Source organism: Malania oleifera, chromosome 4 (assembly GCF_029873635.1).
Source record: "Malania oleifera isolate guangnan ecotype guangnan chromosome 4, ASM2987363v1, whole genome shotgun sequence".
Lineage (NCBI taxonomy): Eukaryota > Viridiplantae > Streptophyta > Magnoliopsida > Santalales > Ximeniaceae > Malania > Malania oleifera.
This window is the reverse complement of record NC_080420.1, coordinates 40,942,804-40,959,382: the sequence shown is the minus strand read 5'-3', so window position 1 is coordinate 40,959,382 and position 16,579 is coordinate 40,942,804. Positions and strand designations below refer to the sequence as shown.

The 16,579-nt window shown below is 35.8% G+C and overlaps 1 protein-coding gene across 1 annotated transcript; it reads right to left on the bottom strand.

Annotated features, from left to right (window-relative positions):
- Positions 1-3,459: 3,459 nt before the first annotated feature.
- Positions 3,460-10,462, bottom strand: LOC131153769 ((E,E)-geranyllinalool synthase-like). The gene is made up of 12 exons (XM_058106227.1): positions 10,126-10,462; positions 9,206-9,398; positions 8,698-8,918; positions 8,046-8,169; positions 7,823-7,929; positions 7,453-7,682; positions 6,003-6,118; positions 5,801-5,899; positions 5,425-5,643; positions 4,726-4,855; positions 4,164-4,409; positions 3,460-3,945 (listed from the first exon to the last, which is right to left on the bottom strand). Exons 1-12 carry the CDS (start codon positions 10,460-10,462, stop codon positions 3,460-3,462), a joined length of 2,508 nt encoding a protein of 835 aa, XP_057962210.1.
- Between the last annotated feature and the right edge of the window lie 6,117 nt (positions 10,463-16,579).

Sequence of the window (16,579 nt, the reverse complement as noted above, 5' to 3'; positions counted from 1 at the left end):
ATGAGGCCACGTTCGAAATCATCGCCTCCGCAAAGACATCTAAAGAAGTTTGGGACTCTCTCCATCGAACACACAAAGGTGCAGATAAAGTAAAAAAGATTCGTCTTCAGACATTGCGAGGTGAGTTCGAATCTCTCAAAATGAAGTCTACTGAATCCATTACAGACTACTATACACGAGTAATGGTAGTATCAAATCAATTAAGAAGAAATGGAGAAATTCTCAATGACGAGAGAATTTGTGAAAAAATTTTGCAATCTTTAGATCCAAAATATGATTATATAGCTGTGACCCTAGAAGAAACAAAAGACTTGGAAACAATGTCTGTAGAAGAACTTGTGGGCTCACTCCAAGCCCATGAGCAAAAAGTCAATAGAAGAAGTGATGATAAAACACTGGAGCAAGCTCTCCAAACGAAGTTGTCCCTCACTACAGATAGATACGACAAAGGGGGGGACGTCACAACAAGGAAGAGGACGAGACCGAGGATCTCGTGGAAGAAATTCTGGAAATTTTAACTCCAGAGAAGGTGGCAGAGGCAGAAGAGATCCCACTAGAGGAGGACGAAATCAACAGAGCTATGTCCCACAAGGCAGAGGACAAGGAAGAAGAGGAGGATATAATAATCGCTCGAATGTAGACAAAAGAAACATTCAATGCTACAATTGTCACAAGTATGGACACTATAGCAATGAATGTTGGGGGCGACAACAAGAAAAGGTTAGCGAGGAGGTCAACCTTGCCGAAACTGATCATGCAGATGGAGAGTCGTTGATGCTGATGGCACACAATGCAACTCCTCAGGACCAGAGTGTTTGGTACCTTGATTCTGGAGCCAACAACCATATGACTGGAAGAAAGAACCTATTCTTTGAACTTGATGAGAAAGTTCAGGGGGAGATATCTTTCGGCGATAATTCTAAAATCCCAGTCCAAGGGAGAGGAGATGTTTTGATCAAACAGAAGTCTGGAGATCATGCTTACATCTCCAACGTCTACTATGTGCCAGCCATGAAGATTAATATACTTAGTCTCGGACAGCTCGTGGAGAGAGGCTATCGAATTAGCCTCAGTGATAAGCAGATGGTGATAATAGATGCTCGAGGAAAGCTTGTTACTCGAGTTCAAATGGCAAAGAATCGAATGTTTCCGCTTGCCATTCAACATGATACGCCAAGGTGTTTGAGCGCTATCATCAAAGACAAAGACTGGCTATGGCATCTAAGGTATGGGCATCTAAACTTTGAAAGTTTGAAACAATTGGGAAGCAAGAAGATGGTGAAGGGCTTACCCAATATCCATCATCCAAATGTGATATGTGAAAGCTGTATTTTGAGCAAGCAACATAGAAACAGCTTTGGAAAGCAAACCGACTGGAGATCAACTATGCCGCTCCAACTAATACACACAGATGTGTGTGGTCCACTAAGACCATTTTCAAATGGACAGAATCGATACTTCCTCACCTTCATCGACGACTACAGCAGGAAGACCTGGGTCTACTTCTTGAAAAGGAAGTCAGAGGTGTTTGACAAGTTCAAAGAGTTCAAAACTCTTGTGGAGAAACAAAGTGGCTTCCGCATCAAGTCACTCCGGTCAGATCAAGGAGGAGAGTACAAAGACGAAGCTTTCCTGGAATTCCTTGGACAACAAGGGATTCAGAAACAGTTCACACCATCATACACTCCCCAGTTGAATGGTGTAGCCGAAAGGAAGAACCGCACAATCCTTAACATGGCTAGAAGCATGTTAAAGGATAAAAATGTGTCCAAGAGTTTTTGGGCAGAAGCAGTGTTATGTGCAGTATATCTGCTCAATAGGTGTCCGACGAAGAGTCTTGATACAAAGACACCATATGAAGCCTGGAGTACTCACAAGCCCAGTGTGAGTCATCTTAGGGTGTTTGGCTCCATAGCCTACGCCAAGATCCCAGAAGCAAGAAGGAAAAAGCTGGATGATAAAGGAGAGAAGTGTATCCTTGTAGGATATGGTGACAGCACCATGGGATATCGACTTTACAATCCCATCAACAAGAAAGTCTTTCACAGTCGGGATGTCATCTTTGAAGAAAATGAATCCTGGAAATGGGACCAGGCTGAATGTTCCAAAGATGCGGAATTGACACTTGAAGGAGAAGAACCTACACAGACAAGAGAAGTGGCTATTGAGCCACAAATTCCTGAGCTGCAGACACCTCCACATGGTTCACCACAGACAAATGAAGCTCCATCACCAATAGAGCGTGAAATCTCAGACATGAGACCTAGAGGAGCTCAAAATCTAGCCGATCTGTATGAAAATACAGAACCAATGGAAGAATATGTTGCTCTAAACTGCCTGTTGCTAACTAGCGACCCAATTAGCTTTGAGAAAGCTAACGAAGAAAACAAATGGAGAAAAATGATGGATGAGAAGATTCAATCCATAAAAAAGAACAAGACTTGGGAGTTGACAAATCTTCCAAAGAGCCGCAAAACTATTGATGTAAAATGGGTCTACAAGACCAAGAAGAACACTCAAAGAGAAGTCCAGAGATACAAAGCAAAACATGTCGTCAAGGGTTACAGGAAAAAAGAAGTGAAATTGATATCTTGCAAAACGTATGATCAGATTGCTGACATTTTCACAAAGTCACTCAAACATGATATTTTTGCAAGATTGAAGACAATGCTCGAAATGACAAAGTTAGGAGAGTCAAGTTTAAGGGGGGATGTTGAAGATTAAACTTGAGAACAGTGGGACGGTGGCAGCAAAAATTTGACTGCAGCAGCTTCATCAATCGGCAGCCCACCTCCATTGAAGTTAAGCGAGATTTGGCCACCAACCTTACCAAACCAGCCACAATCGTTGAAGTTTAAATTCCCACCATTGTTGATTATTTGGTTTCTGTAATTGCTATAAATAGGTAAGTGTGTGTGCATTGTAAGTGTGGTGTGTTGAGAGTGTAAAGCCAGTGAGAGAGAAAGAAATGAGAGTTGCTTCCTCTGTGTATTGTTTCTGATTGAAATAAATTGTTCTTGAATTTATCCTCATTGAGTTTCAGTCACAACCAGTGACTGAGTGTTCCTCTCCACCCATCATATCTAACAGAGCAAACCATGCATTTATTTATTTATTTTGATAGTACGAAACTTCACCCATACCAAACTCAAAACGAAAATATTATCGCCTGTCTATTCACGCATTCTTAGTAATTTTCTAGACAAATTACAAGTGAAAAATCAAATTGAGACTTTGAGGTCATCAAAAGCCAACTTTGCCCATACCACTTCATTTATTATCTATGTAGATAAGAAAATTCATATATGCTGTTTTAATACAAAGCCTATATTTATTGTGGAGGTAGAGTCTCATCTCCTAATGACAAATCACTCACACAATATTTATTTTACAGAGCAAGCCATCCACATACATAAGTATGCGTAACATTGGCCTATGACTAAACTGAATATTAATTAATCAAGCCGGACGTAATCTAATTCCTGATGGAAAAAACATTTTCCGGGAGACATGCCTGGGGGCAACCCAAGGAGCAGTATGAATGGCAAAGCCTCTTCCATTGCGGTATCGTTTGATGGCTCCACATGCAGCAGAAGTAACCACTATCTTCCGAAGTGATGATGTTTTGTGTAGTGGCAACTGCGATGTTTGAACCCCCAAAGGAAGATAAATTGCTTTTTGAATGTCTGGAATCATTTGTGTTTTGGAATCATATTTATTGGAAGAGTTGAAGAACATCTGAAACACTTTCAAACATGAGAGGTGGAAATGCTTGCATGGCTTTGGCAAATCGCTCAATCCATCCATTAAAACATGTTCAAGAAACTCTTTCTTCTTTTCATCCACTATCTCTTTGATGTACCCAATTGAATCTTCAATGTCTGCTTCCGGATTTTCTTTCAAGTAGATCAAAACTGGGTTTATTTTGCCATCCTCTTCTTCCTTCTGTGCATGCATGGTTATGTACATGCAAATACCAATTAGGTCTAATATAAGTTACTGTTATATCATACATTGTCACTTTTATGGAAATAAGTAGAAGGAAAATAATGAGAATTCCAGGATATTGGTCCTAACCCATTTTCCACACAGACACAAATATGAATCCTATATTACCTCTGTATCTGTCGGGAACACAAAAGGATATGCACAACATTAATTACCTGATAACTCTGCATATCATTCAGTAAACGGGTGATCACCATGAGAAATCTTGTGATACTTTCGTATTGGGCAGGCTTGAGTTTGTCATTTGGCAATCTTGGTCTCAAAAAGCATGAAGCTGGAAGAACCATAGTGTGGACAGCGATGGATGTCATGCCAGTTTCTAGGTATTCATCAATGGTGGGAATGTGCCCGCAGCAACTCCGTGTTGTTTCGATAAGCCATGAATGAAATGTCTCGTACCACTTAATTTATACAATAAAAAAGAAAACAAAGACAATTTCCAACCCTAATTAGTTTGTGATCTAATTAATTAGGGTAACTTAATTTCTTTTATAACAATGTCAGCATTAAACATTTGTGGAAATTTTAGTTTGACTCGGTGTCCTATCTAGGCACAAGAATGAGTCCCACAACATGGGATCTCACACCTCTATGTCTAGTTGATACGACATCGAGGATGTATTTCCCAAAACTTTATGTATTTTGTTCATTAAAAAAAAACATATAGATAATATAAGTAAGAATGATTCATATTGTAAATGATGATGGAAAGCTTACCATATCTTGAAGATTTTTTGTTATGTCATCTCCATGTTGAGTGAGATGCCTTACTGCAATATTACTCACAAGGTGATCAAGGATGGCAAAGATGATTTTACCATGACCGCTCAGGCCATTTCCGTCCCATCTGTTATTCATGTAAGTAAGTAAATAAATGAAGAATTTTGCAACAATATATTGATGCTTTTTTGAAAAAAATTAAGTATTAATATTATTACTCATGCATAAATATTAATTTATATTTCTCTATAAAATATAGAGATAAGGGAATGAGAAAATAAGGGCTTTGACTCCTTTGCTATGTATAGGTGAATCTATTGTACCATTGCAATGTATATTAAGGTTTTGTACATTGGGGCAAAAAGATACATAGGCACACCAAGAAAATTTCATTAATTTTTTTGATTAACTTAATACCTACATGCCTATAAATAAGAGACATACGTATTCCCTCAAGCACACTATTTTAAACTACATAAATATAAATTACTATTGTGCTAGCTAGTTTAAGAGTTTGGTTAGGCTAGAGAGGGCATAAAACTCTTTTAAAAGATTAAAATACAAGCATCTGAACTAATTCAATTGGTTTTATTTTTCCTCTTATCTCATTTTGAGTTTTAATATATTTTAATTTCTCCAAAAAAAAAAATTATGTAGAGATAGATCCAAAACAATTTGTGAAGGGAAATTGTATACCTTCGGATTGCCCTAGTAAGAGCTATCAACTCATTGTGAGAACCTTCGGTATCAAAAAAATCATCAGCAACAGTAATGATTATCGCACTCTTTGCAACTATCATTCGTACATCATAATTCATAGGCAAGGAACTACTGCTGGCTGCAACGGCAAAGTAACAATACAAAGTTTTCTCTCTTCCAAATCCCATCTCAGTCAGGCCCCATTCTTTGGACCACCTGCAGTAATCATCAGCAGAAAATGCATAATTGATTGAAACCCGCACAAGCATTGGTTCTATCCTTGTGTCTAACTGAAATAAGGGTCGTTGACGAATCCCAAGATAGAAATATGAACAATAATTGTTAACAAAATTGTGTGTATATAATATAATACCTTTTCAGTTCTTCCAATTCACTCCTATAAATAGACTGGCGAAAGCAATAGTTTTCTATAGCAAGTTGCATTAGCTTCTCATTATGAAGGCAAAATAACCTGATTTTGGGAGTTATGGAATAAGAAATCTTATTGGCTTTTAATTATTAGCTAGACAATGAAATATCTTTCAGATATGAGATTGAGTGATGAATAGCTGAACCTATAGAAGGAGGCCTTCCCCGTCCATAAAGTGTGGACTTCATTTTCTTCGATCCATATTCTGTGGTCTAGATGATCTAGTCGAGCCATCCATGGAACACTTAAATCATGCTCAATCTGTATGACATTATGCAATTGTATCACTACCATGACTAAATTTATATTAATTATATAGAAAAATTAATTATATACATATAAAATCCAACAAATAATATTTGTCCGATTAATTTTTCTATAAGATAATATATAACTAATTCTCTATGCTCGTTGCAAATAAATTTAAAAATTAATCCTAAAAACATGCTCTAATTCAATTAATTCGTCATGTGTAGTATTTCTACTATGGGAAATTATACGGGGACCGGCTCCTCCACGTGGAGCTGCGCCTCCCCATTAAAATACTGACACGTGGTATGGGGCCACTTGACCGGATATTATAAGGTGAGCCAGCACGTCGAGGGAGAGGCGTTAACAAAGATTGCGCCGTTCGTGTGAAAAAAACAAATTAAAAAGGAATGTTTTAAAAAAGTAAAGCCCAGCTGGTTCTTCTTCTTCGCCGGGGTTGACGGGGGTCAACTTGCAGGGGGGCGGGGGGGTACGAGGCGGAGGGCGACGCCTTCGGTGGACATGGAACAAGTGGCGCCGGAGTTGCCGATGATGGAGGTGTTGACGGCAAAATGTAGGCCATTGTTAGGAAGGTGGCAGTGCCGGCTCGGAGCTCAGTGGTGAAGGTTGAGTTTCGGTGGGCGAGCTTGAAGCGTTTGCCCACTCGGCTTGTGGCTACGAAGGAGTTCAGCCGAGTGAGAGGGGAGGCTTGCTAACTGGCTGCAGCAAACAACGTCGCTGCCGGGTTTGTCCACATTCCCTTTTTATTTTTAATTTATCACACGAAGGGGGCACTCTCAGTTAATGCCGTCTCCCTTCAATTGCAACCCCACACCCCCCCACCCCCCCCCCCCCCCAAATGCCACGTGTCAGTATTTTAATGGGGAGGCGGCGCAGCTCCACGTGGAGGAGCCGGCTCCCCTTATAATTTCCCGTATATTAGATATACAGTTTTTTGTATTCATGACAAAGTCATTTATCTACTCTCTCTCTCTCTCTCTCTCTCTCTATATATGTGTGTGTATATATATATATAAGTCTCTTTGTTTACACTTTGCTAACAAGACGACTGGATTTTTTTTTTTTTTTGAAATAGGTAAAATCATTAAAAGAGGAGAATTCAAGTAAGATACTTGACAGATAAAGATGATGATAAATTATCCTCCCAAATCAGAGAAAATGCAAAAAATCTCTTCCCAAATCTAAGGAGTACAATCACCTCTGAAACAGATGAGAACCCGACAATTAAACGACTAGATATTTTGTTGGCCAACAATTTTTGAATGAAGGGAATTAAATCCTGCCAATATTTCTGAGAGAGAGAGAGAGTTGTGCATGCATGGTACCAGTCTGAAATTTGGGAGCATGACAAGATCGTGGTGGCTATTGTTCATAGAAGACAAGGATTTCTCTAATAACTTCATAGAAAATGATCTCGCCTCCTCAAGTTCATACTCCCCTGTAAACATAAGATCTGTAGCTCTATAAACGTTAAACATCACACTTGAGAAGCTCTCTGAGTTCTTCTCTATATGTGCCATCATATCATCCTCAAGTAGAAATCGACAGAATCTCCCTGCAAACGTATCCAGCTAGCTAAGTACTACACAAATCCACTTCCTATAGAGAGAGAGAGAGAGAGAGAGAGAGAGAGAGAGAGAGAGAGAGAGAGAGAGAGAGAGAGAGAGAGATTTGGATTTGAAATGAAAACCATACAAGGAGATACACTGTATCCGTGCATCCTTAGAAGTCGAAATGCCAAAGAGTCCTTGTACAACTGTGCTGGATTTAAACTGGGTCCTGTCGATTCTATCATATAATTGCTGCAATTAAGTTTTCATTAAAAATTCAGAAAGGAATATAATGTTGCGATTTTCATACAGAGATCGAGTTGCCCCTTGTGAATGTACGTAATAATTTTTCAGTAATAAGCACGTACCGGTACGCTTGTTTTAGAACTTGTTCAATCTCCTCCACGAAATGGCAGGCAAGCCCCAACCTTTGCAATTGATTTACCATGCACAGCTTTATCAGCTCTCCATCGACAGGGAACATAGCTGGAACTGCTCCACATTAATTTCAAATTTTCACATTAATTCAACGCCCAGTCTATATATATATATATATATATGCTATGTTTTTCGAAGATTGTATCTCGGCAATATCTCTAAAAGATACAAGGAATGGAACCCACTTATAGTATCCACAAAGGTGAGATTCACACCTTAACCTCGAAAAGTTTATCATTTTTCTGTATATGTATTGTGTGTGAGTGTGTGTGTGTGTATATATATATATATATATATATATATATATGTATGTATGAAAATAAATAATATTTTGAATTTCTTATTTCGGGCATCTGTCTTGGGTATACACTATATATAATAGTACTGTAGTACGAACCTCACGTCACATGTAGATGTACGTGGTGGGAACCATTCCTATGTCTATCCGAGATTAAAGCTCGATGCTTAATTGTTATACCGATGGAACAGTACACACGCATAATCCATACATAAATTGCATTAACTGAGAAAGGAAAAAAGAATGTGGATAATTAAAGATTTGGTTTGGAAAATGAATTGAACCTCCTTTTGTACATCTTTGAAGAAGAGATTGTAGATAATTGATGCACGTCTCATTTCCAGTAGCCATAAAAGCAGCTGCTGTGGCTGAGGGTGATTGAAATAATGATCCATCTTCACTTACGTGGTCCAGTATCTCTTCTTTACCAGCATTGTAGGTCGAGGGCAATGCCTCAAGGTACGATATTAATGGTGGATAATGGTATTTATCAACAAGCTTTTCCCTACAGATATTTCATGTACATCAAGTAATTAGCAGTTGTGCTTAATTAATCAATTGTACTGTAATTCAATTTTATTGGTAATTCATAATAAATTATTATAAATAAATTTGATTTGGAAGGGAGGTCCGAAGTGTTATATATTAAAGTGCATGGTAATGGGGAGAGGCACTGGTTGAACGGTCTATAACCTTTATATAGTAAGTTTTCTTTTTAAAAAAAAAAAAACCTTTATACAGTGAGGCCTTAGGTTTTGCTTCTCTAGCCAAGATGCATACATCGTTACATACCTGTCAAAAATTAGTTGTCTGCTATAGAAAATATTTGTCACGATCCCCTCTAGCTCGCCGGAGAAGACAATTTTTAGGCCAATTTTTTGTACACGCTCGAGCATTGCAGGGAAAACAATTGAAAACGAACGAGGAAAATTATTATACTTCTCTTTGAGAAGCTTCTCGGAGCTTGCATTGATGAATGCTAATCCTGAAAGGGTTAGAGGATCAAAGGGTTTGCATTGTACCTAAAAATAGCATGCTAAATTCCGTTTTAATTTAGGATATGTTTGGATTAAGGATTTTACTTGGAAAAAGAAAATGAAATGAAAGGAAAGAAAAATAAGGATAAACTCTTTTTTCCATATATTTTTCTTCTCTATTAAATAATATTCAAAATTAAAATTTATTTTATTATGACTAAATATTATGAGAAATTAAATGCGAATGATGTGCAAAATCAAAATTTTGTTCATAAATTTGGTATTTTATTTTCTTTTTCATGACCAAACATAAAAATTTAATTTTTTTAATACTTTTCTTTTCTTTTTCTAATACTTTTTAAATTTGAAACGACACTTAATATATTTACAAATTGTTAAAAAAATTTGAAAAATGTGGTCAACATGCACGTACTCATAAACCCAGCTAGCTACGTATTTATATGCAATTTTGTCATAATATTAGAGCGAAAAGAAGGAAAAATTGAAGCTGTTCGATGTTATCATCTGAGGAAAGTGGTATGAGAAAGGAAAATGCCAACGTAACAAGGCGCACATCAATTTTTCATGGGGTTCCATTCCCTAGGTGGAAGAACTGTTTTTCACGTCTAATCTCTCGAGACTCAAGAGAGACACGGAGAGATTGGGGTGCGATTGGTGAGAGCTACTACGCTTATTTTACTAAGCTCTTCATTTTTTCCCCCCTCCTTATATTACCTTTTGCTATTTGTTCATCTCCAACGTTCCAAGTCTTGAGTGCAAGCATGCAAGCAAGGGTTGAAGGGAGGGCGTCAATGGTGGGTTGGCCATGGCCGTCCACCTCTCCCCAAAACCCTTCCTCTCGCTGGTTGTCGATAACCCAGTCCAAGCAGTCCCCGAAGGCCGAGCAGCTCGGTCGTTTCGGGTCGGGCACGATGGCAACCCATGCAGTGTCATAAGCAGAAGGAGAAACAGAAGAGTGGAGATTATCAAAGGAGGATGCTGATAGAATCTCACCCTTTATCTCACCAACCAGACCCTGAATCAATCTTGGAGAAGATTGGGAAGACTCCATTGAGAAGGAAAAAACAAGAAAAGCAAGAAAGAAGAGAATGAATGGTGTGAGGGATGATGGAAAAGTAAGCGAGATATTTATAGGGCTAGAGAAATGCGTTGGGGGGGTGGGTGGGGTTGGCGTCAACTAATTGGCTTTTGCATGGTTTAATGGAGCGAGTCAACTCACATGACCCATTGATACTGGCCAATATACGGGTACAAGTCAGTCTCCAACCAACCTTAACATCTTTTACTTAATATTTATTTATGATGAAAGCAAGATTGTGCTTTGGCTTCACTTTGCTTATGTGAAAATTGGTCATTGATTCAATATTTGGAAATTCTACTAAAGTTTTTTTTCTTTTGTTAGAGAACTTATCATCAAAACTTAGGTATTAAGGGAAAAGAGTTGAGAGAATCTTATATTGGTTTTGGAACTGCTCACAGAAACGATGTAAAATTAAATTGACATTAATATTTCTTTTGTATAATTGCCTACTAGGCGTCCAAAGGAGCAGCACTAAACCTAACCAACCACCCTGAGTACCCAAAAGCACAACCAATTTATCAAATCACAATAAATACTGGTTTCATAATGGAAGAGTTTCATTGCATTCTAGTTGATTTAGGAGGCTAATCTTGCATGTTTTATGGTTAGGTTTTTATTTCTTTAGTAGGTCATTTCAGTGTGTTGGTGTCATTGTGGAGTGTTACTACGGGTTGTTAATAAAATCTTTTACCTTCTCAAAAAATAAAAATAAAAATAAAAATGCCTCTTGAAGTAACCAAGAGGACTAACCACCATTTCTTCAAGAGAATTGAGAGGGGAACCACTGGATCCAAAGGCTTGCTTCAACTCCGATAGTTAATTACAAGTGTTTAGGGGCTCCAAGAATTTATACTTGCCAAAGAAACACTAGCGAAGTCAATTACTTGATGTTAAAATCTTGAACGTACAAAAAGATAAACTATATATATAGAAATCTACTTAATTAAAATTAATAAAAAGCCTAATTAAGTCTTAATTCAATATTTGGGGCAAATTCGATATTGTGTCAGTGATACCCCGTGGAAGAAAGGTTTAAAAGGATTAGATGTTACTACCCATATCAACAAGGTGTGCCTTTCTTTTCAAGAGTCTTCTCATAAGAACTCCTTAATGTAATATCTCGTGGAAGAAATGTTTAAAATGATTAGATGTTACGACCCATATCAACAAGGTGTACCTTTATTTTCGGGAACCTTTCCATAAGAGTTTCACGGTTAAGTGTGCTTGGCTTAAAGTAATCTTGAGATTGGTGACCTTTTGGGAGGTTTTTTCAGGAAGTGTGTGAGTGAGGATAAAACACATTGAAAATGATATGTGTTGGTCTGTGGGGCAAGTCATTAGTCCGATAAGGTCTGCCCCTTGTTGTCTGGTCCAGGTGGAGGAGGAGAGACACAGTACTCCCTAATAGACCCAAGTTGGGGCATTACAATGTCAACATTAATTAAGATGGTACATACTAGAAATCCTATTAATTAAGATATAAGATGAGTAATATTTTGTGATTCAAAGTTGATGAAAATTATTTGGGATAAGAATAGTAGGCTCCTCTTTGTCCAATTACATCGACTATTTGGTTTTAGCTTCAAACCATCGATAGTATGTCTAAAATTGTCGACGGTTTTGCTCCGTTACTTAGAGCTAATTTTTTAAATTTTGAATTAGGAAGTTGTATAGGTTGGGTTTTTGGGGGAAAACCTCCACGAGGATTATATATACATGCTTTATATGTTGTAATCCATGTGTCTTTTGACATAAGATAGTGAAAAATCACTATTGTTTGCTCCCCTAGATGTAGGAATTGTCGAACCACATAATTCTTCATGTCATTGTTTTATTACTTTCATATAATATGTGTGATTGTATTTTCTATATATTTCACTATTGGTTTCTGCGTTGTAAGATCATTTGTTTCTGTTGCGCATTAATTTGCACAACAATTAATTTATCAACACACTTATTTATTGTAACAATAATTATAATAAATGAAGATAATTTTAAATTATGCAATTGAAGCTATTAAACACAAAGTGAGAGCTTGCCAACTTTTTATTTTTTATTTTTATTTCAAGTGAGAAGTTTAATATTTGTTTTTTAGTTTAAGAAGGATTAAATTTAAAGTCACCTTAGTTTTATAATTGAATAGAAAGGTAAAAATGTCATTTTAATTTATTTCTTATTCTAGACTTAACGGTAAACTAAGGAAAGGTTCTCTTTGTCAATGAAATTAAATGTTAGGGGTGCTTTTGGTAGTATTGAAAAACTCAGGGGTGAAGTTTCATTTTCAAAAAACTTAGGGGGTATTGATGTATTTTACCCAATTTAAATTCAACGTTCACCCCTTATCACTTTATTTTACCAAACACCCCTTTATATAGATACGATAAACTTAAAAACAAACTAGTACTTAATTAATTAATTTATTTATTAATCAATGCGCACTTAATAAATTAAAAGGGTGAAATTTTCTTTTGCGACTAACATTTTAGCCATGAGGGAACACATGCATTGAAAAAATAAAAATAAAAATAACAACTGATAAGAGTTTTCCCATTTATTAAGAATTGAAAACTCAAAAATACTAACTTTATGTTTAAAAGGGCCTTTGATTTGGAGTTGTATTAGATTTGTGTAAGATGTAATATAAAATTTATTGAAATTAATCCAAATTTATTTAGATCTAAATTCAAAATCTAAAATTCATGCTTTCAAGTAGTACTTAAATTCAGTTTATATTTAAAAATAAAAATTTTAAGTCTTGAATATTGATGATGTGGATTTGAATAAATTCGGCCCGTTTTCGGCTAGCATTTTTGGCCATACATGTGATACACTTGTACGAAATGTCTCCCTTTCATTATAACGTGCCCCACACATGCAGTGTCTATTTAAGTTGGATGACTTGATTACTTTTCTAGTACGAGTCTTCACTCTTATTTGATTAGGATGGAACTTACCTTTTTAAAATTTATTCCTTTTAATATTTAATCTTTCTTCCTCGAGGTCACGGATTCGATTCCCCAAGATCACAGAATTTATCACGGTGAATTATCAGGAGTGCGTCAATGGGTGGACGACTTTCACTCCCGGGATTTGGTGTCCTGTGTCCAAAATAGCGTGATAGTGGCTAGAGTTTCCGAATTATCAAATATATATATAATTTTTCTAAGTATTATGTTTTTATGTTAATCCCTAAAGTTTCATTGTGTTTAAATGTAATAGAATTTAAATTATTTCCAACAAGATTAAACATTAAAGAAAAGATATTTTATGTTATTTAATTATTAATTATTTTGAAAAGTGACAAGAAAATTATGAGAGAAGAAGAAGAAGAAGAGAAGGTGGTAGATTGTACACAGGGAATTTAAGAAAGAAAAGAGGGTAGAAACAGTTTAGGACAGTTTCAAAGGAATTTTTTTTTCCCACATGTTTGGTTATCAATGAAATGAAAGTGAAGAAAATATAAAATATATATATAAAAAAAAAAAAGAAATAAAAACAAATAATATTACATATCATTAACATTTGATATTTTTAAAATTTTTAATTATATTTAAATTAAATATTTATTTTTAATAGTATTTTAATATGTAGAGAACATAAAATAGAAAATAAATTTCTTCCTTTTTTTTGTCACACAAATATTTAATCCATTTTGGAGCAATGATTTTACTTGGGAAAAGGAAAGGAAAGAAAAATAAGTAAAAATATATATATATATATATATATATATTTTTTATTATATTTTATCTTGATATCAAATACTATGAAAAATTTGTTATAATATGATTAAAAATTAAGAAAAATTAAATGTTAGTGATGTGCAAAATCAAAATTGTGCTCTTAATTTGCTATAAATTTTATTTTCTTTCTCATTTCCTTAATAATCATACATGAAAAGGTAGATTTTTCAAATTTTCCTTTCATAATGTTTTCCAAGTTTGAAATGGGGAGAAAATATTAAGTACACTGAGTGTATACATTAGATCTAACATGATTTCACCATGTGTACAAAAAACTACCAATTAATTAAAGTACATACATATGGTGAAATAACATTAGATACGGTACATATACCTGATGTACCTAATAATTTTCTAAAAATGGGGCCTTAAGATTTCTTCATATACAAATTCGTGGAAGGAAGAAACCCTTACAAGGAACAGTTCTTCCATGTAAGGTTTGGAAACCTCAATTATAAAATGTAATATTAGTACTTTGACTCATACAAAAAAATTAAAATATGGGTTGGTTTGGGTCACACTGACATGGAACCTGATAGCCTTAGAGGTTATGTGAGCTTACTTGCATTGTTTTGATAATAACAACTCATTAGTGGTTCTAAGATCGTGGAAGGAGCAAGTTTCTAGGTAGATCAAGGAACAATATAGAGTTCGGTCCAATTTTTGGAAGAAGAAGGACGTGCGGTGTTTTAAGTATGGGAGAAAGGGGAACATAAAACTCGATTTTCTAGAAAGAAAGAAGAAGAATGCTGAAAAAAAATAATAATAAGGGTCATCAAATATGGTGAATGTAGTAGAAGAAGGATACTTTGGGAGCGGTGACGGTAATATGCTCTTGGTTTCATCTAGGTCGGATGAATTCACAAATTCTTGGATCTTGGACTCGGTGTGTCCTTATCATATGACGCCCAACAAAGACTGGTTCACTATGCACAAATTGGTGAGTTCTGGTTCCGTTTAGATGGGAAATGATGTTGCCTGCAAAGTTATTGGGATAGGGAATATCACAATCAAGATGTATGATGGTGTGGTGAGGACGTTACGTGATGTTAGGCACTTAGCAGAGTTGAGGAAGAATCTGATTTAGTTCGGCACCTTGGATTTTTATTTTTTATTTTTAATGTAAACTTTATTGATATGCCCTCACTTTTGGTGGAGGAATACCGTAATTATAAGACAAGTATTGAGAGATTATAGATAAAGAAATTAAAGCCCTCCGAAAAATAATACCAACAACCAATCAAAACAGAACTACAAATCCAAATAATACTAAATAAGAAATAAATTTAAACAGGTCTATCAAAAAATAATAATAATTAAAATAAAATCAAAAAATTAAAAAATCTAAACCCTCCAAACAAAAATTGAGAGGTTGAACTAATGGCGAAAGGAGTGAGACCCAACCTATCCATCCGAAGGATACCTTTCAGAGAATGTGATGAAAGATGTTGTTTTTCGTAAATGACATTATTTCCCATTTCTCCTTATTCGTTAGGTACTTTGGACTGTAATGAATTTAGTTACAAATTTGAAGGTAAGGTAATGAAGGCGAATAAGGGCGTTCTTACTGTGATGAAGGGGAAGAGAGTACCAAGAAATATATACACACTACTGGATATTACGGTTGTAGGTGAAATTGCAATCGTAGAGTTTGAGTTTGACAATACCGTTATGTGGCATATGCATTTAGGGCATATGAGTGAGCGTGGAATAAAAGAATTTCCCAAGAGAAGTCTTTTGAAGAAGGTCAAATCAAATCATGTAAGTTGGATTTCTGCAAGTACTATATGCTTGGGAAGTAGAATAAGGTTCAGTTTATGACAGTCGCGCCCAAGACGGAGGAAATACTAAACTATATTTATTCGGACGTTGGAGGCTGGTGAAAGTGACGTCACAAGGGGAAAGTGGCTTAATACTAGGCTTAATCATCTTTTTCTTCTTATGTTCAATAACCGTAACTTTGATTTTTTTTTTCTTCTTTTTCACAGGTTTAGACGCAACAAAAAAAAGATCTACTCTAGTTTATTCCATTTCCAATGCCCTGCCTTCTTTCCCATCACAAATTCAAATGCATCTCCAACTCTGTTTTTTATGTTAATTGAATAAAGCATTTAATTTTTAACATATTGCACATGCTCCAGGTCCCACTTCATATGCAACTGCCCCTCCTTTTCACGAGCCCTAGCATTTTTCATTCCAAAATTATTAACTTTTTCACATGCTACCGTAATTCAGTACTCATCAAATAACAACAAATTTTATTATTTTAATTTTTATATGACGGTATCGGAAGTTTATTAGCGTGTGTTTACTTCGATGACTTGACAAAGTCAAATTATTCTAAGCA

Bases quoted from the DNA above. Each gene is read 5' to 3' on its own strand.
- LOC131153769 (XM_058106227.1), bottom strand. From the start codon at position 10,462: ATGGAGTCTTCCCAATCTTCTCCAAGATTGATTCAGGGTCTGGTTGGT. The intron at 8,170-8,697 runs GTTCAATTCATT...AATGTGGAGCAG, and splicing joins TCAAAGATGTACAAAAGGAG to TTCCAGCTATGTTCCCTGTC. The intron at 4,856-5,424 runs GTATACAATTTC...CATGAATAACAG, and splicing joins CTTACTAGGGCAATCCGAAG to ATGGGACGGAAATGGCCTGA.